The sequence below is a fragment of the Streptopelia decaocto genome, assembly GCF_964273445.1.
Source record: "Streptopelia decaocto genome assembly, chromosome: 19".
In the NCBI taxonomy this organism is placed as follows: Eukaryota; Metazoa; Chordata; class Aves; order Columbiformes; family Columbidae; genus Streptopelia; species Streptopelia decaocto.
This window is the reverse complement of record NC_138674.1, coordinates 5,252,468-5,278,079: the sequence shown is the minus strand read 5'-3', so window position 1 is coordinate 5,278,079 and position 25,612 is coordinate 5,252,468. Positions and strand designations below refer to the sequence as shown.

Genomic DNA, 25,612 nt, shown 5'->3' with positions numbered 1-25,612 from the left:
CTAATGTGTCTGGGTTTTGTACTGTGCTATACGGACTGTCCCAGACGTTTCCCAAAACAGATGTTTTCTGTGACACTTTTACTGCCCAGAAATCGTTATTTCACCGGCACGACGCTAAGTGCGTTCCCCTGTATTTAAAGCTTTCCCTTGGTGAACTAACACAGGGGTGAGGCATGTTTGTAACGCCACTAAAGAGAAAGGCAAGGAGATCAATTCTGTAATTGGTTATAAACATGTTTCTATTTCTGTTAAGTGTGACATGTCATTTAAAATTCACTTTTCATCCAAATTCATTCCCAATTTCTCCCGCTGTGTACCAGCGATGGCACAAGGCAGGTGTAAGTCAAACAGGAAGAACCAGAGATGAGGAAAATCCTCTCTAAAATGTAACGTTGAACCATTTTCTTTAGTCTCCACCATTATCCTCCAAATCCCGCATCCCAAACCAGAGCCACAGATTTGCATCTGCACTGATGGGATCGTATTTGTACCCACTACGGTGCGAATTTGGGGCTGTCCTGAGCAGGGGCAGCACTTGGACTCCATGATCCTTGTGGGTCCCTCCAGCTCAGGACACTCTGTGATTCACCAGATGGGAATTCTCACTGATATTGCAGAGCCGCTGCCTCGCAGGGAGCAGAAAACCTTCCCAGCACCAGCCTAACGGCATCTGTCAGACTCTCACAAGCTTTAATTCCTGAGAAACAGAGACTAAACCTTTTTTTCCCCACCTCTGGTTTGAGCTCAAGTCTCCCCAGACCAAACAAAACCTCTTTCCTCTCTATATCCTTCCCAGTGACAAAAATCCCTCCTGAAGCTGCTTCCCAGAGGCTTTTTCCAGCCGAATCCCTTGTGCCCTTGAATGTTTATTCCACAATAAAACTTCGTCTGCTCTTCCAACTTTCCACAGGGCACCCGAGCATCACAAGGAGAAAGGCGGAGCTGGTTGGTGGCAAAACACAAGAAGGTTTCCTGACACATCCCGTTCCGAGGCTGCTCAGCCAAAGCCTCCGGGCTGGTTTCCCACGCTGGTGCTCATAAGTTTCAGCCAAAATAATTCCTCCACTTCTGAGAATGAGAACAACATGTATTTGCTTCTTTTTCAAGCACTGCATCTACCTTTCCTTTGCTGAACTCCAGCGCTGCGGTTTGGAGGAGGGAATTGGAGCAGGGCCTTTTTTGGCTCCGGTGAAAGTCTTTCTACTATCAGCCAAGATATAAACACGGGAGGGAAAACAATAACTGCTCATGTACAATCAGGAGAGTCTTTGGGGGTCTGCAACTAAACCAGGACAATTTAGAGTGTGCAAAGTTCACAACTCTGGTGGTGGCACCCGCCACTCTAGAATTATTATTATTATTGAAGAATTAATGATTATTAATTTAGTGAGGTGGGTTGCAAACTGGCTTAAGGAGAGAAGCCAGAGAGTGGTAGTCAATGGTGCGGGGTCCAGTTGAGGCCAGTATCTAGTGCAGTGCCTCAGGGGGCAGCACTGGGGCCAGTATTATTCAATATATTCATTAATGATTTGGATGAGGGAACAGAGTGACTGTCAGCAAGTTTGCTGGTGACACCAAGCTGGGAGGAGTGGTGACACTGGAAGCTGTGCTGCCATCAGAGACCTGGACAGGCTGGAGAGCTGGGCGGGGAATAACCTGATGAAATTTAACAAGTGCAGAGTCCTGCATCTGGGCAGGAACAACCCCAGGGTCCAGTATAGGTTGGAAAATTACATATTAGAGAGCAGTGTAGGGGAAAGGGACCTGGGGGTCCTGGGGACAGCAGGGTGACCATGAGCCAGCACTGGGCCCTTGTGGCCAGGAAGCCAATGGGACCTGGGGTGGGTTAGAAGGGGGTGGTCAGTAGGTCAGAGAGGTTCTCCTGCCCCTCTGCTCTGCCCTGGGGAGACCACACCTGGAATCTTGTGTCCAGTTGTGGCCCCTCAGTTCCAGCAGGACAGGGAACTGCTGCAGAGAGTCCAGCGCAGGGCAACAAAGATGCTGAAGGGAGTGGAGCATCTCCCGTGTGAGGAAAGGCTGAGGGAGCTGGGGCTCTTTAGTTTGGAGAAGAGGAGACTGAGGGGTGACCTCATTAATGTTTATAAATATATAAAGAGTGAGTGTCAGCAGGATGGAGCCAGGCTCTTCTCGGTGGCAAACAATGATAGGACAAGGGGTAATGGGATCAAGCTGGAACACAGGAGGTTCCACTTAAATTTGAGAAGAAACTTGTTGGGGGTGAGGATGGCAGAGCCTGGCCCAGGCTGCCCAGGGGGGTTGTGGAGTCTCCTTCTGTGCAGACATTCCAACCCACCTGAACATGTTCCTGTGCGACCTCACCTGGGTGTTCCTGCTCCATGGGGGGATTGCACTGGATGAGCTTTTGAGGTCCCTTCCAATCCCAAACATACTGTGATAATGTGATACTGTAATTGTACTTTCTTCTTGATACTAGAAATTCAGGCAAGGAGCTGCTCCCTGATTCTCGTCAAGCTCATGGCCACTTAGTAGGACAGAAATCCCTGATTTGGATGTAAAATAAACCAGGGAAGACTGACTAAGTGACACGATGTGGTAAAGATAATTAGCTGGAAACTGGATAAAAACAGGGTCTAACGTATGTGAGGAGCATGAGAAAACTGGGGACTGTTGCCACAGAGCACGTGGGCAAAGGGGCCAAGAGAGCTGAAGGGATATTACATGGGAACCCATAAGAACATTCTGGGAAGGGTTAGATAAAAGGATTCCTTGTTATTAAGGTGGTGAAAAGCATCATCAAAAATTGTAACAGATTCAGTGACCCTGAGTTTTTGGGCAGGAACACGTGGTGGGTTTTACCTAGCGCAGTTTACCCATTTACAGCAGCACTGAGGATGCTGCTCAAGAGTTTTCAGCAGTTTGAGGACTAGACTGTAGGAAACCTCCAAACCTGCAGCCTCAGATACTCTTCAGTCTTCATTTAGCTGATCCGGGACATCTGCCCAGAAGGAGACATGCCCAGCGAGTCCAAAACGCGACTGCTGCAAACAAGGTGTCCCTATTATTATTCTTTTTTACAAAACATCCCTCCTTTGGTCTTACTGTGAGACAGCGGAAATGTCAAAGCACTTCTGTGGATGATAAATGGCTTCAGGGGAAGTGGAAGGTTTGGCGAAGCCGCGTTGCGATGAGCAGAAACTCTGCGCGGAGGGCTGGGTGACCTGGAGCAGGTGGGGCTTCCATGGGGAGGGATATCTCACATTTCACATCCCAAAGGGAGCACCAGGAAAGCAAAGGCCGCACTGAAAGTTGAGCTTCCATCCCAGCACCCTACGAGTCTCCAGTCCCCACAAGGCTCACCATGACTTTACCCCCTTTTTGACTGAGTATCGCCAAAAAAACCCCTAAAAATATACTTTGAAGAGAGTTACTGACAATTTTTAGCAAAGAACCAGTTAATTTTCAATCAAATGATGCTTCAATTACCCTACTGAAATGCAAAGTATGAGGAAAGACGACCGTAAATTCTGGCAAAGATGAACCGTCGCACAAGCCGGTCGACCCCAAAGCAACCTTAAATTTGCTGGTTCTCCCTGGTCTTGCACATCACGCTTTAATAGTTTGGCAATGCATTCTGCTTTAACACTGTTGAAGTAATTGTCAGGCTCAAATGTGTTTCAAAGCCAGACAAAACCAAAAGAAACCAAGGCAATTTGGAAGGACTCAAGAATTATTGTAGAAGAAAAGAAAGGGCCTCGAAGGATAATGAGACTATTGCAAGAACAATGAACAATCTCTGGTGTGTTGCACGCCAAGCCAATTTCCCGCAAGAAAACAAATCCATGAGGAGACAGGAGTGTAAGTTTTAGAAGGACAAGACATAATGTCCAAAGTAAGGGCGTCAGGGGGTTCTGAGATACGAGGCCACGCGTCGTCCTCAGGACAAGACTCACCCCACGTCTGCTCCAGCCCCTCCAGCTCTCAGAACGGCCCATGCAGCTCTCGAAGGGCCAACTTTTCAACTTAGGCCGGTCTGTAAGTATTATTTGTCTTCCAGACAAGAAACCAGTAAGCAACGTGCTCTCAGAACCACCTCCCAGTTCCTACTCAGCTCCTGAACTTCTCGTATAAACAAGAGTAAAGCCGTAGAAAACCTCTTACCACCAACACTAAAGAGTGAAACACCAATGTATGTTTCCACTTACCCGAGTTTCCTTCACTTCCTCACTTCCATCAACTTCATCATCATCCTAGGATGAAAAACAAACAATATAATTAGGCATCCTCGGAGACAATAAAATTTTATCACAGGAAGATAATGTATTGCTTATGATTTGATGTTAAAGCTAAGAACGCTTCTGTTGGAAGAAACGCCTGTCTAGATGCTTTTGGCTGATTGTCAGATCAGCTTGGGTAACCTCATGGCCATTTAGGAGATCCTGGCACTGGGGACAGAATTACTCTCTTGAGATCTCTGCTGTAATTCGAATGCTTTTGAAGAGCCAGGAGACGTATTTCCTTAATATACTTAGAACAAATCTGACCGTTGGCAGGACTGTGTGTCTGAAACGTTGACATAACATTGTCATGGCATCTAGAGCGGCCTGGACAAGCTCGAGAACTGAGCCCATGGGAAGCTCTTGAAGTTCAACAAGGCCAAGGTCCTGCACCTGGGTCGGGGCAGCCCCCGGTATCCGTCCAGGCTGGGGATGGAGGGATGGGGAGCAGCCCCGTGGAGGACTCGGGGTGCTGGGGATGAGAGATTGGCCATGACCCGGCCATGTGCGCTCACAGCCCAGATCAGTCGTATCTTGGGCTGCATCCCCAGCCCCAGGGGCAGCAGGTTTGGGGGGATTCTGCCCCGCTGCTCCGCTCTGGTGAGACCCCTCTGCAGTGCTGGGTCCTCAGACAGGACACACATGGAGCTGCTGGAGAGGGGCCAGAGGAGCCACAGGAATGATCCGAGGCTGGAACAGCTCTGCTGGGGGACAGGCTGGGAGAGTTGGGGTGTTCAGCTGGAGAAGAGAAGCTCCGGGGAGACTTTACTGTGGCCTTTCTGGACTTAAAAGGGGCCAATAAGAAAGATGGGGACAGACTTTTGAGCAGGGGCTGTTGTGGTAGGAAAAGGGGTGATGGTTTTAAACTAAAGGAGGGAGATTCAGGCTGGACATGAGGAAGAAATTGTTGTCCCTGAGGGTGGTGAGAGCCTGGCCCAGGTTGGCCAGAGAGGTGGTGGATGAACCATCCCTGGAGACATCCCAGGCCAGGCTGGACGGGGCTCTGAGCAACCTGAGCTGGTGCAGATGTCCCTGCTCATGGCAGGGGGGCACTGGGGGAGCTGGGAAGGTCCTTCCAACCCAAACCATTCTGACTCCACCCAGACAGCTCGCACTGACGCAGCCTCTCTGTAACAGCTCCAGGATTCCATGGAGGTAAACGACCTCAGCATCACACCTGACTCCGTATTGAACTCAAGGTATTTTGGAAGTCACAGCTATGGTTTGGTACAGAGACAATGGGAAAATTAACTAAATCTCTGAGAAGTGATTTGCCTTCTGCTCTGAAGCTGGTGATATTGCTGCAATGATCCAGCAGCCAACTGGGCAAGCTGTAAAGCATTTAACTGAAAAAACAATAAGAAAAAAAAAAATCACACTTGGCATCAAGTGAAAAAATGTGAGAATCGTTTGAAAATAATAAAAGGGGGTGTTTGCTGCAAGTCTTTCAATAGAAATTCTGAGGTTTCCAGCAGAGCCCTGTTCGACTTGTCTGTAACTCCAAATATTCACCATATCTGCTGTTGCCACAGGGAAGACTATTGGGGTTGTATTGGTTGTGTTGTGCAGGAAGCGTCTCCCCTGAGGTGTATCAGCAAGGCTGCACGGCCATCGCCGGACTGGAATGGTTGCACACTTCTTAATCCTGATTTCATAATACTCACTCTCCTGCTGAAAAGTGTGATCTATTTTCCTACCTGAGTCTCTAACCGAGGTTTGGAGGGCTGGATTTCTCCCCTCACAATGAACAAATCCTTTTGAAACCAGGACTAAGAGGAACGACCCCAACACAGGCAGCTCTTCTGCATTTGTGTGTGTTCCCTGGTGCTGGGTAGGGGATCCAGATGTAGGTTTTATTCCTCTTTTTTTTTCCTTTTAGGGGGCCAGATTGGGGTTTGGAGGAATGTGAAAATACTTCCAGTGGTTCATGACCTCCTTCTTCCAAAGAAACCAGACTTCTCATCTCTCTTCTCCCATGTGGGCTCTTTCACGCTGATTTACGGCTCAGGACAGGCCGCCCAGCGCCTGCTGCTCAGGTTCTACAGGGGCCAACCGGGGATGCGATTCCTCTGGAAGTGCCAGTCGGGAACAGTTGGAGAGGGAAGGACCAACGGGAAATCAACTGACTTGGAACGGGAAGGAAATTCACCCTGACTATGACAGAATGAGTTTCTGTTCCCTAAGGAACCCCAACTTACATCTTTTGTTGAGAAAATGATGCCGGTGCCTCTTCGCCTCTCCTTTGGCCGCCTCCTCTCTCGGATCGACTGTTTGCTCAAAGATCTGTCGTCTGAATCCTGATCTTCACACTCTGGCCAAGCAAAGAAAGACTGCTTTGGTTTCAGTGATTTACATCTCTGCTTTTGCTAAGGTTCTGGAGCTCTTTTTCATCTGATCAGGGTCATCTTGGCTTGTGGTATATTACAAAGGAGTTAATAAACCAAATGAAATGGAATCCCCCTACTGCATCTCGTTACTCGCTCTCCTTTTATCAGAGCCCAGCGAGGTTGCCCTGGCTCCCAGCTCTCCCCACAACATCCTGACTTGCTCCTGATGACAAACTGTATGAAGGGAATCGCTCCCCCCAGCTCTAAGACCCAAACGCTCCATGGATCACTATCTCATTTACTTATCCAAAACAGAAAACAGCCTTTTATCCCTCTGCGTTACACGCAATAGACTGCATCCTACACTAGGATTTCCATTTAAATGAATAACATTTCAGCTCCCCATACTGCTCCCCTCAGAATAACAAGTAAACTTATTCTCTCTGTTTGTACGCATGGAAAGTTCTAAAACTCAGGAAAATCCCTGTTCTTCCCTCTCCTGGGTACGTACCATTTTTCTCCATCTCTGTGGCTGCAGCTCTGAAGTCTGCTGGATTCACAGAGTCAAGACCTAAATACTTATTTGTTCGAGTCAGGTATGAACTTGTATAGAGCAGAGGTGCTGCCGTCGAAGGAGATACGGGTGTCGTGGGTTTGTCTGGTTGTACTGGGCACCTCAATCGTCGATAAACAGTCTATAAACAAAGCAAAAAAGACAAAAAGTTAGTGCAAGGAAGAGCAGATCTGGGATTTTGGGGCGCTGGGTAATCTTTTAGAGTGTGACATTTTCTTCACTACCGCTGAAGTGATCACCACCATCCGCCCGACCAGGTTCATTCCATCAGGCTGGGATGAGTGTTCAAAGCATGGTTGAGCTGCCATGTGAGAGCCCTTCCCAGCGCTAGGAAGGCTGGGATTGATCTCTTTATATCCCTGTTGCCAATAGCAGGACAAACCAGTTATCAAATAGAAATGATTTAGAGGGAGAAACCAGAAGCGATGGCAGGGGGAGAAAATTGGTCTCTCTGGGTCTCCATTACACACAGCATATCTGTGGAAAAGCGTGAAGATGAAGCCTCAGTGCAGTTTGCACAGCAAGGATGGATCCGGGTCACGTTTCTATCACGAGCCTTCTCATTCCTCTTCCTGCGATTTACGCAGGTTTGTTTTCTGGCACGGGACAGACAAGTTGAATTCCCAGTGTAGAGCAAAGGAACGGCAAAGCTCAACACCAACGTACCCCCCTCCCTCGTGCCGATCCCTGAGGTACCGCTCCTTTCCAGCCAGTCTGCCCCCCTTCAACCAAACACACATCCCAGCGCTCCAGGCTGGGCACAGAGTGGCTGGAGAGCAGCCAGGCAGAAAGGGACCTGGGGGACTAATGGACAGGAAGCTCAACATGAGCCAACAGTGTGCCCAGGTGGCCAAGAAGGCCAATGGTGTCCTGTCCTGTATCCAAACCAGCGTGGTCAGCAGGACAAGGGCAGTGATCCTTCCCCTGTGCTCTGCACTGGGGAGGCCACCCCTGGAGTATTGTGGTCAGTTCTGGGCCCCTCAGCTCAGGAAAGAGATTGAAGTGCTGGAGCGGGTCCAGAGAAGAGCAACAAGACTGGGGAAGGGACTGGAACACAAGCCCTATGGGGAGAGGCTGAGGGAGCTGGGCTTGTTTAGTCTGGAGAAGAGGAGGCTTAGAGCTGAGCTCAGCACTCTCTGGAACTACTTGAAGGGCAGTTCTAGCCAGGTGGGGATTGGGCTCTTCTCCCAGGCATCAGCAATAGGACAAGGGGCCATGGGCTGCAACTCTGCCAGGGGAAACTGAGGCTGGAGATTAGAAAGCAATTCTGTGCAGAGAGAGTGGTCAGGCATTGGAATGGCTGCCCAGGGAGGTGCTGGACTCACCGGCCATGGAGGTTTGTAAACTGAGATTGGCCATGGCACTTAGTGCCCTGATCTAGTAAACGGACTGGAGTTGGACCAAGGGTTGGAATCGATGATCTCTGAGGTCTTTTCCAACCCAGTCCATTCTGTGATTCTGTGATTCTGTGAAAAGGATTTCCCCTGATCTCCGCTATCCTAAGAGGTGTCATTAACTCTGAAAGCAGGGGGAGCGAGGCTGGGAGCATCACCTCCTCGTCGCTGTTCCTGCTCCACCGCGCCCGGGTGTCGGGCCGCTCGGCGCTGTCCTCGGCAGGCTCCGCGCTCTCCGCTTTCTCGCTTTGCTGCTCCTGCGCTTGCCGCTCTGCCCGAGAGCGGCTGAAGGTTCGCTCGGCCTCCTGAAGGTCTGTCAGCGTCACACCCTGCGGGGACAGCCAAAGAGACGATTTTTAAACAGATGCGTTTAGATTTCAAGTTTTCCAGGTCAGTTTAAAATGCCCAGCAGGTTTATACCGGGTCAGGCTAATGCTTTATCTTTTTGCCAAGAGAAAGATAATTCTGTTGCCTGTAACATTTCTCAGTGTATCAAGCTAATCTCTGACTCCCAACAGTGTAAATATACGTGATATAGCTATAAAATAAAAGGCAGCTACACTGCAGAAATGAGAACTTCGAAATCTAACTTGGGGGTGTATTTTGTAATAACTATTTGCAGGAATTTTGCCTGAACTGCTCTACCACAGGGTGAGGGTAGATAAGCCCCTCATGCTAGAGCAGTAAAATACAGCTCTCCATCCATGAGCTGTCCTCATCCCATCCGCAAACACGGCTGTTTCCATTCTTTACCTGCGTAGACCTGCGGGTTTGCCGCGCCTGCCTGGACCGCGCCTTCCGCAGCGACTCCGCCTCCTCATCCCGCACCGGCGTCAGGTACGACCTGGGAAACAGCAAAGCGCAGAACAGGTTAAAATAAAACCAGATGCTCTGCACGCTCCTGAGCTATTATTCTGTCTCATATTGTCCTGGTTTTGTTAAAAACAAGTTTCTCTTTTAGTGAATTTGCCTGTCAGCTAAAGCCTTCATATTAGCTGCATTTTCCTGGAGAACCAGACACATGTTTTGGTGAACCTAGCAATGGAATGCAAACTTATTGATAAGCACGGATGGACATCTCGCGAGAGGGACAAGAAGAAACCGGTGACCAAGAAACTGACCAACTGTGGATAACATTCCATTCACGTGAATACTTCATATAAAAGTGGGAGATCACGAGGATCTCGTCCCTTTTTGCCTTTTGCCTTTGCTTTTTCCCTTCTGCTTATGGTGACATTAGGAGAGGACCCTGCGAGTGGTCCCTGCGAACTGAGGCCAGTGACAGACTGAATCCAGCTCCGGTTGGCTGCAGAGTCCAGTCCAGGACTTCGGGTGCCGGCTCTGCAGTTGCTGGGACTTTCAAGATTGGTTTTGTATATTTTGTATTATTTTCTCTATTCTTATTAGTAGCATTAGTTAATTTTTCCAACTCTCTTCTCTCTGTCCTTCTTTCCCTCCTGATCGCCTGTGCTGAGTGGGAAGGGGGAGAGGGAGGGATGGAAGGGGGAAGTGGGGGGGAGAGGGGGTTAACAATACACCTGCCAGGGTTTGATTGTTACCCCGCAATCTAAACCCTCGAGACATACGGACTAATATCATTTCAGCTCCATCTACCAAGACTATTGTCTTCTGCTTTGCGACCACTTTCCTACGAGCGTATGATACACAACCCTAAAGCCTCTAAATAAAACTCTTCAGTGTTGGGCATGTTCTGTCAAAAAAGGTGCAACTATTTAGGGTATTATTTGCTCCATTCAATGTCATTGCATCATTAGGAAAAAACCCCCAAACCACCTCTCATTCCGATACAGATCTAAGAACAGAAATCCTGCGCTGGCGCATTCCTCAGACCCTCCTTCCTGTCATTATATTCATGATCATATTCCTGCAATCTGCTGGCCTCATCAATATGAAACCCATCACGCTAGAAACTGAACCGCAGGCATCTTACAAAGACAAAACACCTTGAAAAAAGCTTTGAAATTGAAGACATGACCTTCACACACTGGAATAAATCGAGTTCCTCGATACTGAAAAACACACACTGGAAATCCAGAGCTGGTCACCTCTAGATTTCATTAAACCGCAGAGATTTCGAAAGAGTGATTCACATGAAAATATCAAAACCAAACTCTCCGCCCCGGCACTCGCTGCGGGGGAGCTGGAGGGAACGGGGCAGGGACCGCACAGCCCTGAGCCTGATCCACCTGCTGCTGGAGCGGCTTCCACGCGAGGAAAGATCGGTTAGATCGGACTCTTCACCCTGGTTAATAGGGGATGACAATTAACACTGTCTCACCGCACAAGGATGAGGGTGCCTGGAATGTTCTTCTGCAGGCCCAGCGCTGCCACAGGTTACAGGGTATCAGAGATCCAGATTTGTTCAAAGAACAATGAGTCAAGTGAGGGATGAAGATCTATCAAGGAATATGCCCGGTTCTCCACTACGGAGAACTTGTACAGAAAATGTAACGGCTGAACAGATTTTGCACCCGATCCAGTAAGTTAAGACATTTCTTAGAAAGATTACTAGCTTTGCTGCACTCTGACAAAACCTCATAGAGCCATGAAATCTGGATCGTTCTAAAATCATCTCCCATGATGGCTTTTATCCACCTTCATGGTCTTGTGTTCAGTGCTGACTTCGCTGTGCAGCCAGAGCTCAGCACACACACAGACACAGCTGGGGGTTCCTCGGGCTGGTTGAATCGGGGGAACAATTTCTTCCCCAAAGGGCTGTGGGGCATTGGAACAGGCTGCCCAGGGCAGTGCTGGAGTCACCATCCCTGGAGGGTTGGACAGATGGACATGAGGTTCTCCGGACATGGGACAGTGCCAGGGGTGGTTTATGGCTGGACTTGATGATCTTGAGGGTCTCTTCCAAACAACATGATTCTGTGATTCTCTTAACAGGTACATCCATGGGAGTTCATCATCTCACACTTCTTCACTGTTGGTGGGGCATACGTGAGTCTTCTCACCTAAACTGGTGTATTTGACCTGATAAATCACGCCTCAAACTTCCCTGATGTCCACAGAGCACAAGGAGAGTGCAAAGGATCGATGGAGCCTTTGGAAGGAATCATAGAATCATTTTGGTTGGAAAAGACCCTCAAGATCATTGAGTCCAACCATAACCCACCCCTGGCGCTGCCCCATGTCCCTGAGAACCTCATGTCCGTCTGTCCAACCCTCCAGGGATGGTGACTCCAGCACTGCCCTGGGCAGGGGGATGGATCGTGCTCTGGGTTGCAATGGAGACGTCCCCAGGCTCACCCAGCGGCACCTCTGAGGGACAATTCATCATCTCCAGAAGGAGCCTCCAGCTCCCAGCATGTGAACGCGCTGCGGCGAGCTCGCTGCTCCCATTGATTATCCCGACAGCCGCGCTGGCTGTGATGGATACGCCAGCACGGGAAGCGCCTACAATTCCGAGGGTTGATTGCCTCCCAAGAGTTTGCTGTTTGGCGAAGAAAAAAGCTGCTGTTTGATGAGAGGACGCTGTGCAACCCCCTATTTTGCAGACAAGGAGCTCTCTTCTGCTCTCTTTATGCAGTACATATGTGCTCCCCAGGTAATGGCACATTAAGGAAACAATAAGCATTTTCTGCAGCTTTTGACACTAGTAGAATAGCTGCTATTTGCACAGCATGCAGAAGTAATAAGCCACCTACAGCAAGAACACATTTGCAAAATATACTGGAAATTCAGTTCCGAGCAGTTGTAAAAGAAAATAAAAATAGTTCCCGAAACGTATAAACCGAGTAAATTTGTAGCTGAGTAAGATGGATGGTTTACTGCAACAGCTTTGAAACAGAGGAGTTTACGTCTCACGTGAGGACACAGGTGGGGAATAAGAGGGAAGATGAGATCGGACAGCACGGATGCAGCGGCCACAATGTGGGGGAACACAGGTGGGACGGGGCAGCAGCACCGGGTCACGCTGCCAGGAAAGAACGGAAAACAACACCGACCTCCGCACCGCTGGATGGGACAGAACGGATTGCAAACCATTTTCAAGACAGGTCAAGTAAATGCAAGCGAGTCAGTGCCCGCAGAGGCTGGTTTAGGAGCACAGCAAGGCTGCAGGATTCCCCTGGTTCTGGTGTTTCACTACAGTTCTGTGGACACATACAGCAAGAGAAACCACATTTTGTTTCTCTCACCCCGTCATCCTCCCAGACTCCTTCTCCTCTCCCAGAATTTATATAAAAATAGGAAGATGCTAAAACACCATCGTCAGTTTTCAGTGTCCAACCCGTGACAGTGACTTCATCTTCAGACGAGCACATTTTGCAAGTCAGAGCAGCTCAGTTTGCGCTGCAGCCTTTATCGATCGCTAACTTCTGAATGCTTTCCATTTACACAATTCCCCGCTCCCTGGAACTCGGCCAGAGCCGCTCGACAAGCATGAGATAACTGGATTTCCTGAGACGAGTCAGCAGAGCCGCTGCACGGTGACAGAGCTGGTTTCTCCAAGCACCCACAAGCTCTTCCTGCTGATGAAAGAAGGTGCCTATGCTGTGCGTATTCCCAATGCAAACAGCTGACACCATACCTGCTGGAAATTCAATCACATTTTTGCTCTACTCGGCTTTTTTGTGGGGTTTTCTTTGTCGATTGGGAGAAGCAGAGAGGATAAACAGAAACTTGACAATTGTAGGTGATGCTTCGCTTTACTTACAAGCTGAATTTTAAGAGACCTGAATTAGAGAGCAGTGTAGGGGAAAGGGACCTGGGGGCCCTGGGGACAGCAGGGTGACCATGAGCCAGCACTGGGCCCTTGTGGCCAGGAAGCCAATGGGACCTGGAGTGGGTTAGAAGGGGGTGGTCAGTAGGTCAGAGAGGTTCTCCTGCCCCTCTGCTCTGCCCTGGGGAGACCACACCTGGAATCTTGTGTCCAGTTGTGGCCCCTCAGTTCCAGCAGGACAGGGAACTGCTGCAGAGAGTCCAGCGCAGCCACCAAGATGCTGAAGGGAGTGGAGCATCTCCCGTGTGAGGAAAGGCTGAGGGAGCTGGGGCTCTGGAGCTGGACAAGAGGACACTGAGGGGGGACTCATTCCTGGGGATCAATATGGAAAGGGGGAGTGTCAGGAGGATGGAGCCAGGCTCTTCTCGGTGACAACCAGGGACAGGACAAGGGGCAATGGGTACAAACTGGAACACAGGAGGTTCCACTTAAATGTGAGAAGAAACTTGTTCCCGGTGAGGGTGGCAGAGCCTGGCCCAGGCTGCCCAGGGGGTTGTGGAGTCTCCTTCTGTGCAGACATTCCAACCCGCCTGGACACCTTCCTGTGTAACCTCATCTGGGTGTTCCTGCTCCATGGGGGGATTGCACTGGAGGAGCTTTCCAGGGCCCTTCCAACCCCCATTCTGTGATTCTGTGAATGTGCTCAATAGGATGGAAGGAAAAAAGAATAAACAATCGGACTGCAAGGAGATGCAGCCGCAAAGCAAACGGAGCTGGATGGCGAGGAGGGCGACACGCTGCTTTCCAAGCAGACAAACTGCAGAGCGCAGGGAGCTGCAGGGACAGGCAGCAAACAGGGTACGATGCCGTCTGGAAACAATCCAGAGGGTTTTTAATTACGTTGTCACCAAACGCATCGCTCGCTAAACTGCAGTATCTATGTCATCCTATTAATTCAAGCAAATACCGCGTGATGCGAGTAGATCTTCAACCAACCGGTCGTGTGTGTTGGATGAGCTTTCTCCGAGGAATACGCGGAATAAGAGCGGCCGTCACGCCAAGTTCAAGGCACATATAACAGTTTGGTTTGTTTTCCGCGGAGTTTTGGTTGCAAGCTCAAGCAGCAGAATAGAAATTGTTAGAGATGCGTATGTGAGAGTCAGCAAAGACAGGGATGAGTGTGTCCGGCTGCAACAAGCTCTGGGTTCATGTGTTAGAAAGAAAGAAGCTGGGAACTGAGTGGTGAATCTGGCTGCCGCTTAATTCTTCCCGTTTTCAAGAAAACACCTATTTTCTTTGTTAACTCTTTTTATCAGGACACAAAGACGGACCCCAACTACTCAGCAGCAGCTTAAGGCAATAGGAGCTGCAATAAAACCCCAATAGAAGGGGAAATTCTAAACAGGGCAATAGTAAAGGCAGTACAAACTGGGAAAACAAGAATACAAGAGCAAATGTGTGTGTTGGAGAAAGGAAACAAAAGAACATACGCAGAGAGAAACCCCTCCCAAGTAAAAGGTAAATGATGCAGAAAGAGAAATTACAATCTGATGTTAATTGGTGCGTAAATGACAAGAAAACATGAATAATTTCTACAAGAAATACAGAAGCTTCCGATAGCATTTTTACAGCACTGGTCTCCTTTCCCACATGGTCTCCTTATCGCACTTACAGATGGAAGCGCTTGTGCAAATGCTGGTGCTGAGTCCTTTGGCAGCGCCGCATCCCAGAGGAAACACCGAGATCTGCACAACTCACCCAGGTTTTACATTCTCATTCAGCTGGGGCAGCACCCGACGCAATAACACTCACCTACACGAACCTGGCAACACATCTGGAAGCTGAATGCTCGTTAAACACTAGAGCTGCTCTGGATAATACGGGCGGAGGGATGTGGCACAGGTTTGGCTTCCTGCACACAACAAAGCTGGTCCAGCACGTGGATACACACACACAGAGGCTCTAAAACGTTGTGAACGGCTTTTCTTAAGAGCACAATATCACTGTTCTAAACACCGCAGATGTAATAAAACCCTTGATCGTACATCTCTAGTGCAGGCATGCATATTTATGTGGGTGTATAAATATATATACACAAATGGACACTAAAAAAAAGGAAGATGGGAAACAAAAAAGCCCAGCGAGAGCATTAAATAGTGATACTGTTGCCCTGCAAACAATGGGAAAAGTACAGCATCCCAGCGATGCATTCCTACAGGCTGGAAATCTGCCATTAGCTCCAAAACTATCTATAAGCTGGGGGAGGGAAGAGAAGCGCGTGCAAGTTTTGCAGGCAACAAAGCTGTCAGCAGGTCCCAAAATACAATTCCTCAAGTTAGATAATAAAGAACGGACTCAGCAGCCAGTCGGTAATTGACAATTGCCTGGAAACAGTCAGAAAAAGAAACTTCTCTGCTCCCTCAACCAAGCAACAGGTTTCAGCTCTTCGGTGTGTTCATGGCGGCGCTAACGCGCTCTGTGCACCAGCCCAATGCAACCCATAATGTTCCGTTTTCATGGAAAGCTGGCCGAGAGTAACCTGAGAAAACCATTCACCAGGCAGGAGAGAAGAACAACCTGGAGCCTGCAAGTGCTGGAGCTGGAAAGGGGAGAGGCAGCCAGACAAGGCTGAGCTGTTTAATAAGCTGAGGACAGCGGGATAACAAGATTACGGGATCACACTCTTACAAAGCATCTCACAGCTGGCTCGAAAAGCCTCGTCAGTATTCCCCGTTTGCAGGCCTTTGCTTTTCTCTCTCGAGTTAGTCCTGGCTGTCATTGTGTTTCAATCTGGGCTGTGAATTCTCAACTGGTGCGAGTTGAAATGTCTGAATCTCAATCATCTGTTTACAGTAGGACTAGCAGGTTAACAAGCGGAAGATGGAATTCTTTATTTGCAACAGCTTTGCTTTGCTCAACACGTTCAGGTGCTGATCCGAGAGATTAAGAGGCTTGTGATCTTTGTCACTTGTTAATCAAAACAACAAGTGCCCTTTATCCCTCCTGAAAAATCACGCTGGGTGTGCTGTTTACAATGGGCTGAGGTTACACGGATGGCAGCTGATGCTCTAAGAATACTTCCCATGGACAGTCCTGGATGATTTTGCCCGTGCTCGTCTCTCTGTCCACCCTTCGGAAAGCAGAGCTGCAACTTTTGTGCTGTGTTCATGCCGCAGATTCCGCGGTCCCATCCTCTGCTGATGCTGCGACCCAGAGATGGGATCTGAGCTCCGATTCCTGCTCTGGGGGAACAACCCTGCTCCCCCCAGCCCCGCGGAATCACCGTCCCCTCTGCCAGGAGAGGAACATTCATCAGCGGTACCTACCGAGAATTCAACACTTTGGGCTGGGGAAAACTGGACTGGAAGCTTTTAAATGATCAACGTTACCCCTCTGAAGTAATTAATGCCATTGAGCGTCACAAAGCTGGTGAGGGGCTGGAGCACAAGTGTGATGGGAGCGGCTGAGGGAGCTGGGGGGTTCAGCCGGAGAACAGGAGCTGAGGGGAGACCTTCTGATCTCTGAACTGCCTGAAAGGAGCTTGGAGCCAGGGGGGGTCGGGCTCTGCTCCCCAGGAACAAGCGCCAGGAGCAGAGGAAACGGCCTCAAGTTGCACCAGGGGAGGTTGAGGTTGGATGTGGGGAACAATTTCTTCCCCAAAGGGCTGTGGGGCATTGGAACAGGCTGCCCAGGGCAGTGCTGGAGTCACCAGCCCTGGAGGGTTGGACAGACGGACATGAGGTTCTCAGGACATGGGGCAGGGACAGGGGTGGGGAACGGTTGGACTCGATGATCCCGAGGGTCTCTTTCAATTGAAATGATCCTATGATTCCATCACAGTAAAAAGTAGGAAAGACACTTAACATCCCAGTGATCAGATTGTTAAACTGGCTCCCCCATCTGGAGCAGGTTTGTCACTGTCAGCCCAGACCTTCACAGTTCTTCCAGGAAAAAGGGAAATGCATTTATTTAAAAAAGAAACAAACAAAAACAAATCCAGCATTTTTTTGCTGCAAGATTCCTGCCAACACAAACCAAACCAAGGGAGCAAAACCCTCTACCGAACCTCCCTGTAGTCACTGAACGCATCGGTTGGGACTGTCGCCAGTGCAAAGCTTTCCAGGCTGGAATATTCTGAAATGGGTTTGTGTTCAGCACAGGACACGCGGTGTCGATACCCAGCGCTGGCTGCAGCGCTCAGAGCATGAATCTTCGCATTAAAAACGCCGCATGAAACGGAGTGGGATGAAACTCCCTCTCCTGCCAGCTGATGAGTGAAACAAAGGCGACGATGCGAGTGTCCTGTCTCCATCGTTACCTCTCTTTCTCATTTTCAAGTGAGCAGCAAGTCCGACAACACAATTCAACATTTTAAACAACCTCAAGCACGCCTATTAGAGCTTTCCCAAAAGCTCATTTATACAGTCTGAAACAAGGCAGGAGATGCCTGGTAAAAAATTAAAATCACTCCGCAAAAATCTGAATATCTGGGAAACTGCCTTTTGCGACAGCAAAAAGAAAAGATCAAAACTTGCTGATGATAAAGAAGGTTCAGGTATCACACAGAATCACAGAATGGACTGGGTTGGAAAAGCCCTCAGAGATCATCCAGTCCAACCCTTGGTCCAACTCCAGTCCGTTTACTAGATCAGGGCACTAAGTGCCATGTCCAATCTCAGTTTAAAAACCTCCAGGGCCGGTGAGTCCAGCACCTCCCTGGGCAGCCATTCCAATCCTGACCACTCTCTCTGCACAGAATTGCTTTCTAATCTCCAGCCTAAACTTCCCCTGGCAGAGTTGAAGCCCATGGCCCCTTGTCCTATTGCTGATGCCTGGGAGAAGAGCCCAATCCCCCCCTGGCTAGAACTGCCCTTCAGGTAGTTCTAGAGAGTGCTGAGCTCAGCTCTAAGCCTCCTCTTCTCCAGACTAAACAAGCCCAGCTCCCTCAGCCTCTCCCCATAGGAGAGATTGAAAGAGCTAAAGTGCAGGGGAAATGCTGGCTTGGCAAGAGCATCCGACGGCCTTCGAGTGCCACCTCGTGGGTGCAGCCGCCGAGGAGACGCCTTTCCGAGGAACAGCGCGAATCAGCCCCAGCTGAGTTACAGATAACATCACCAAAGATTAATAATGCATAAAAGATTTCCCTTTCCTGCTGGGCTAAGATTGCAATTTCTTAGCATGTGGCCGAGGCTTTGAATCAATTTCAAGTGTCCACTGTTCTCAGGGACAGCAGATTAATTAAGTTTGCCCAAAAACTCTTCCTATGGAAACCGCAGAGTGGCCACCTGGCTTCTCCACCCATAACACCCACAGGCTGGTGCTGTGGAGAACAGAATTTAACAGAATAGCTGATTTTGTGCTAAATCAGCTCTCAGGTGATCCGTCACACGGTATCTCCACCAATATTTTGGGTACGTTCTTTAGTTTAACGGCCATTTTTGCATGATGTTAGTAAATGTTCAAACCCTGAGCATCCACGTAACGGCGCCCAGACAGAACTGGAGCGTCGCTGCAGAACTTGCCATCAGGGGAATGTGCTGTTAGACACAAGGGTTAAATAAGTGAAACGCGTTGGTGGTTACGATTAGTAAGTAAAGAAGAACCGCACGCAGATATGGCACGTGGACAGGGACGGGGAAAGGCAGATTTACCTCCCGCTCGCTCCACGCCGTCGAGCCGCAGCTCCTTCATGTCCAGAGCTCCCTGCCGCGCATCCCTCACCATCCCCGGAGCATCCCGCATATATCCCTGCGTTGGGTGAGCGGGCCAACCTACAGCCTGGGCTCCTCCGCCCAGAGCAAATGCCAAAACATCCCCTCCCGTCCTTCCCCGGCGCGGCGGATCAAGGCGGCGGCAGCTGAGCTCACGGTAACAAACCCGCTCGCCGCCCCGGCAGGAGCGGGGGCTCGGCGGCGCCGACCCCCATCCCACACCTCGACCTTTCGCCGTACAAACACGCAGCCTGATTTCTGATCCGGCGAGGAGCGATCTCGCCTCTTCCCAACATGGGCAATCCCAGGGCCGGCGGGATTCCTGCCCTCCCACATCATCCGCACCAGCAGGCTCTGCAATAAAAAGGGCTGACTTTATCTGAGCGAGATAAACCGCAGGAGCGTGGCAGAGAAATGCTTTCGGCAGCAGGTGCCGGATGATTGTTCTGTTCTTCACAACAGGGAGAAACCTCTTAACTTGTTGTTGTCCGCTGGACGGGAATCCCAGGGACCTTCCCCATGAGGATTGAGACCACTCAGCTTTACGATCCAGATTAAAGAGTCAAACACTACTGAAGACCCCCCCAGGTGGTAGCAAGATGATGCTCACAGCTTCTATACCAGTTCTTCTTCAAGTTCTTCTCAATATTTCAATACCTCTTAAATGCAAATCTCATAGTTTAACTTTGACAGAGATGAGGGTTTCTTGTTCTTTATGTCAGATAATAAAGGGAACAGGCATTTCAGGCATCCACGTTCACCCTAGAGGAGTCACGCTCTGAATTTGGACAGGACAAGAATCACGAGGTAAAAGGACTTGCCAAAAATTGTTCATCTAACAGTACCAGTGGAGGAGGATTCGGTTATTAATACATTATTAATATATGCTACTATAATTAGCGGCTTGATCCTTAGAATGAAGGAACGAAGAATGAAGAACAAATTCCTCTTGGGAATGAAGCAGAAAAGTGTTTGCTAGACACATTTACCGTGCACATCAGTGAACTCCCTTCGTCGGACTAAAACGTTCAGGGGACACTTAGGGGACAAGAAGCCGGGCTGAGCGCAGCCCGGAGCTGCTGGGAGAACCGTCCCACCCCACTCTAGTTCTTATTTATCTGAACAACTGGTCAGCGTGTATTAAAACACAAGGAAAAGAGAGACGTGTTTGCCTTGTCATATGCAAGTGCCACCACCCTGCTGGAACCTTCCCGAGGAACGGGAAGAACAGATACAACTGCAGGATGCAATTGTATAAACAACGTGGCTGGGGGGAAAGAAACAAATGAAAACTCCTAATTCTTACAAAAACAAGCCACATTTCAAATTCAGGTGTGTCCTTTTCAGCTGGTCACACAAGGAGAACACAGGCTTGGGATGTGCCTTGCACCAGAGTTCTTGGGCAAGCTCGTATCCCCCCACGCAACAGCCGATCATGAGCTGGGGCTGCACGGCAGCCCTTCCGCCCACCCTGGGGGGCAAAGCTTTCGTGTCATATGAAATGTTTCAGACCCCCCGGACCTTCCTTTCAGCACCAGATGTCCCATGGCACAAGCCACGCTGCAGCTTGGCCGGATTCCCTGCAGACCCCTCCGCCAAACCACACGGTCAAGGGCGCAGCGGCACTTTGCAAAGGAGCTTTTGGTGGCACTAGAGGCCGCTGTCCCCCTGGATGAGGGCGATAATCCGGCTGCAACGCCCCGCAGAGTCCCCACCACCTGCCTGCACAAAGCACACACCAGAAGGATTTAGTTTTGCACCAGAGGAGCGGGGTGTATGTGAGACGCTGCGGGCTCAGCATCCCCGCGCTTGTAATTCACCCTTCGCAGAGCCGGTTGTTTCGAGGTCAGCCTGACAAATGCACTTGCAACGTGAGACAATTTGGTGCTGGCAGGAGATCATCAAAACGGCCAAACGGCAGTTTGGTGACCCTAAAATTGCCATGAAAAAGAAATTGCCTGGTGAAAACACGGCCTCTGGAAGGCGGCACACGCGCAGGCTCTCGGCATCGCGCCCGCAGCGCAACCACGGGAAGCCGGAGGTGCAGCTGGGTCCATGTGAGTCCGAGAGGCAGCAGCTTGGCGGAAGGGCCGGGACATACGGCAGCGACCCCGGGCAGCGAGCGGCTGCGGCCGGGCTCCACAAACCCAGCTCCGCTGCTGCCGCCTTGTTTCTCGTTGCTTTGTAACGACACGAGGCGCAATTCACACTATTTTCCAGCTGCTGGAGCATTTCCCGACCAATTCAGCAAAAAAGCAGCAGGTAAAACCCCCCAGACGAAGCGCTGCGGGGGCACAGGGGGGCCGGTGGCCACCAAAGGATGCAAAGCTCTGCTCGTCGCTGCTCCCAGACCCAGCAGCCTCTTCGGCTTTAACCTTTTGGCTTCGCACAGATAATTTAAGGCCACAAGTTAGGAGACATCCCTGTGATCTAATATTAGATGATAAGCTTGTTTATGTTGTTGTTGCTAAGAGAAAGCTGGAGCTTTGGAAACACTGAAGCAGAGCAAATGCTACTGCAACAGCTGCCGGTGGGAACCGAGATCCATATAGTGCTTTCCCTGACAACTGTTTGCCATTTTCCTTTTTTATTTCATTTTACTGGAACTGGCCTCCTTCCAAAAGAAACCGTTTCCCTTTAGGTGACCTCTCCTGTTTCTCTAGGTCCACGTTTCCTAGTTCAAAATGTGCCGGCAGCTCCCAGTCTGTATATCCTGCTGTTAGAACGTATATTCCTATCTAAGGTTTCTTCCACCCACAAGCACAACGCATCACTGCTGTGTTCTTTTCCCCTCGGTAGTTTCAAAGCATCAATTAGAGGTGGGAGGAATTTTCTGGTGTTTCTCTTTGCATTTGCATAATTCACAGGAGATGGGTCCCTAATCAAAATGCAGAAGACTTAAACAGATCTTCTGTTTTATTTATAGAAAGTGATTCGGCAATAAATGCCAACGCGGTCATATGAAGAGATGCTCTTTTGGGCATTCACAAGTACCATCGCAGTCGAGTTCCCCATCTGCAGATAGTGCCAAACGTCTGGTGGGTTTTGCGGAGCCCACCTCTCCAGGGAAGAATCTGAAGCTTCTGCAAGTCTATTCTGGGCTTGCCCAAAGGCAGAGACTGTGGTGAACCGGGCCTAAGCGGGAGCTGAAAGCACAACGCTCGCTCTGCCCGCTCGTGCGCAACCTCACTGTGCACTGGGAGTATCTTTTGGCAGCTCACCTCAATCCAACTGCAAACGACGCCAAGTGACCCCCAGCAAAACAACAAGGAGCATCCAGAGGTGCTCCTAACATTCAGTTTAAGTGTTCTTACAAAGTTACTCTGCAGCCATTTCAAATTACGACCCTGCACGCAGGGTTGATGAACGCGGCTCATCCGGAACGTCCGCGATACCTTCAAAGGTGTTTTCCCTGCGCTAGCGCTGGGGAAACAAAAAGGAAAGGAAAAGCCCAAGCAGCATAAAAAGTCTGAGTAATTCCCAGCTAGCACAGGCAGACCGACCTCCGCTCAGGAAGGTCTGTATTAACAATTTATGATTTTAAATTGGAGGAATCTAATGACCAAGAACACTCCGTGAACCGGTTGCTAGGTAGAAATACACAGCTCATTGCTGCATTGTATTTATTACCATTTACTTTCGTGGTTGCCACCAGAAGAGACAAATTTTGTAAAAGTTAACCTGTTTGCAGGAATAAATAGAGATCATTTGATATTCTGTGCTTAAATGCACAAGGTATATTTCCTTTGAAAATAGTACAGGCTAACTCAGGTTTGTATTTCCCCAGCTTCAAAATAGCATAATTTAAGAAAGAGATACCAGCAGCTAGATTGAGTAATTCAGAATGCTGCTACTGCTGGCACGGCCTCGGTTGCACAGGGCAGACTTCTACCTTTAGAGTTAATTGAAATCAATGTGTGTAGCCCGTCTCCTCCTGTACCACACGTTTCACGCTCCAGGAACACTTGTTTTCCCCCACTAACTGCAGAGGGAATCGAGGAGACTCGTGCAGCAAAGGCGTCTGCATCGGGGCGTATGTAAACTCAGAATCAGAGGGATGGGTTTTATGTGGATGCGTCTCAGTCCAACGCTCTTTTTAGGATGGGATTCATGTTACAGAACCTACTGCGAGCGGCTACTGTCTGTCTGTCCCTCTGCACACAGAGGCCTTAGGGACTGACAGCAGTGGCTGAGATGCTGAAAAGACAAGGAGAGAATCGCCCCCAGCGTGGCTCCCGCGGGAGAGCTGCTCGCCGAGGGCTCTGCTCACTGACCTTCTGCGCTCCCGGGCTTCCTCAGCCGACAAGTCCTTTCCCGGAGTGGCGGCGGCACCGGCATTGGCAATACCGTTAGCGGAACCGAGTATGGCGCGGTTTGTGATTACACCTAGGGGGGTGCTAGCAGAGATGCCCTCTGTATTTTTCTCTACGGCAGAATCAGTTTGTTGCCTGAAAGGGGCTCTGAAATAGAGAAGACACAACGGAAAGCAAAGCAAGTGAACTCAACTGCTGAGCGAGACCAGCCACCTCGAGGGAGCAGCGACAGCTCGTTCTCCTCGTTCTACACTCACATTTTCGTAGAGAACAGCACATATAAAAATGAGTTTAAAAAAAAAAAGTAGAGGAATAAGTAGGAGGAATTCATAGTCTTCACATCCCTGTTTGCAGCAAAAATGATTAGAAAATGCAGCCGGTGAATAAGCAGAAGGAATGAACTCCAAGCGCTTGTACACAGAACGCCCGAGAGCAGCCTGAGCAGCACATGGTGTCTCTAACAAGGGTGACAAGAGGGCACAACCGGCCACTCGGTGAGTGATGAAGCCAAGGCCACGCACAGGCTGTTCATCGCCTACTCCTGCGTGTGCACTAACACTGTCCAACGGGACCGCTCTGGGATCTCCTCTCCGCCTGAAGCACATTGCCAAGCTCTAATCCGCTCCAGAAATCACACCTTCCAACCCAAACGCGGATGCTCCGCGGCGCTCTCTCCGCCGGGACCGTTACCTGGTGTACTGGCGGGGCGACGCAGCCGTGCTGGCACCCAGAGCCGCGGGACAGGCAGGGCCACGTTGCCGCGGGGCGCCCAGGGAGGTAGGTGACCCCATGGACGTGGGTGAGGTAGCTAGAGATGTATTGCGAGTGGCTGAAATGGAGGGACTGCTGAGGTCACTACTTCTACCAAAGGAAGCGCTGTAAAACATCACAAAATCACGGCTTTCAGAGCACAGTAAATATACAACAGAACATCCCGCAGCCGGGCTCTCAGCTGGGAAGGGAGCGAGTTTGATGTCTTAGCAAAAGGTAGGCGAGGAGATGGGAGCACGCTGAGCTGCTCCCGCAGGCTGGCGCTAGCAGAACCCCGCTTAGCTAAGCCCAGCTGAGAGTGAGTGAGAGGATAACGGCGTGGAGATGAATCGGTGAGGATCAGGGAAGGGACAAATCCTACCGCGGTGCACAGAGAGCAGCCCTGTGTCCTGGGGAAAGGCAGAAACAATGCGCGAGGATGAGGCTGTTTAAAGCAGGGAAGGAGAGAGGGACACAAGCAGGTCTGGCTGCATCACCTCCTAAGGATGCCCAGGACTTCCAGTTTTAAGAACTTACTTTCAATGGCTTAAAGCTTTGGCAAAGATGACCAGTTCAGGCTTTAATTTACTTTAAGGCATGTTGGGTATAAACTGTGTATTTCTGGGGAATAGCTAGCAAAACCATCCGAAAATTATTCAAGAATGAGCAAGGGAAATTCATATTTGGTCAGTTTAAAACAAAACCCTTAAAACCGTTACTAGTGAAAAGCTTCAGTGTTTGTACTTTGGAGAAGAGACAGGAGAAAAGGAGAAGGGGTCTCAAACGAGGATGTGTCCTTCTGCTTTTTCAGAGCAAATCCGCTCTCAGAGTGGTAAGTTGCACACCTCTAAAAACAGACCTGATGGGTTCTGGTAAAATCTCCTTATTGTATGTGCCATATAGGGGCTGCTCGTTCTCTGCACAGAGCAAGCGAGTGTGCACGCACGATCCAGGGCCCTGCCACGCCTTCCCAGTAACTGGTATTCCTGGTTGCTACTGGTCAGACTGGGCTGCCAGCAGGATCAAAGGCCAGGAAGGCTGGAATGTTGCCTCTCACCTCCTGCATCCTAATGACTCCCACATCGGGGCACACGGAGCATGCAGATGAGTGGCTGCACCAGGAATTAAAGCCGACCTAGAGGAAAAGCAGATCAGGACAAAGAGCTGCAGGCTTGTGGGAAAGCCAGGGACAACGGACTGAAGTCAACACTAGAGCAAGAGTCAGCGAGAGGCCAAAATAAAACTTGAAAGGGGCAGGACAAGAGCCGAGGACAGGGGGTCAGAGGAAGGATCCAATCTGCTTAAGCACCCAATTTACAAATTGGTTTTATACACCAAGGCCCCAGAGCCAGCTCAGAACAAGCAGCTGGTCCCCAGACAGCCAAAGGAGAGACTGGGACAACCCAGAAGGTCTCCCTGGGGAGGAACCTCACATTTGGGCTCTCCAGCCGATGGCTGCTTGCTATATCCAGGTCACAAAGGAACAAGTGGGTTATTGTCACCAGGTAGCAGCCTCCAGTGGACCCTAAAAAAAGGTTCCTCTGGAAAGGTGGGCCCTGCCCTGAGCCCTGGGGAGCAGAAATTCCTGCTGGAAGCA

The 25,612-nt window shown here is 49.9% G+C and overlaps 1 protein-coding gene across 5 annotated transcripts in view; it reads right to left on the bottom strand.

Annotated features, from left to right (window-relative positions):
• PPP1R12B (protein phosphatase 1 regulatory subunit 12B) overlaps positions 1-25,612 on the bottom strand; it is a 129,056-nt gene that overhangs the window by 42,872 nt on the left and 60,572 nt on the right. For 3 of the 5 annotated variants that reach the window (XM_082068911.1, XM_082068912.1, XM_082068913.1), the window contains exons 13-18: positions 23,227-23,412; positions 9,305-9,395; positions 8,710-8,880; positions 7,095-7,278; positions 6,455-6,567; positions 4,185-4,229 (exon numbers count right to left, since the gene is read on the bottom strand). In XM_082068911.1, the coding sequence (XP_081925037.1) occupies positions 4,185-4,229; positions 6,455-6,567; positions 7,095-7,278; positions 8,710-8,880; positions 9,305-9,395; positions 23,227-23,412 (790 nt within the window). Of the gene's footprint in view, positions 1-4,184; positions 4,230-6,454; positions 6,568-7,094; positions 7,279-8,709; positions 8,881-9,304; positions 9,396-23,226; positions 23,413-23,955; positions 24,142-25,612 lie in introns of all 5 variants that reach the window. The other 2 variants (XM_082068915.1, XM_082068914.1) reach the window with 2 other exon arrangements.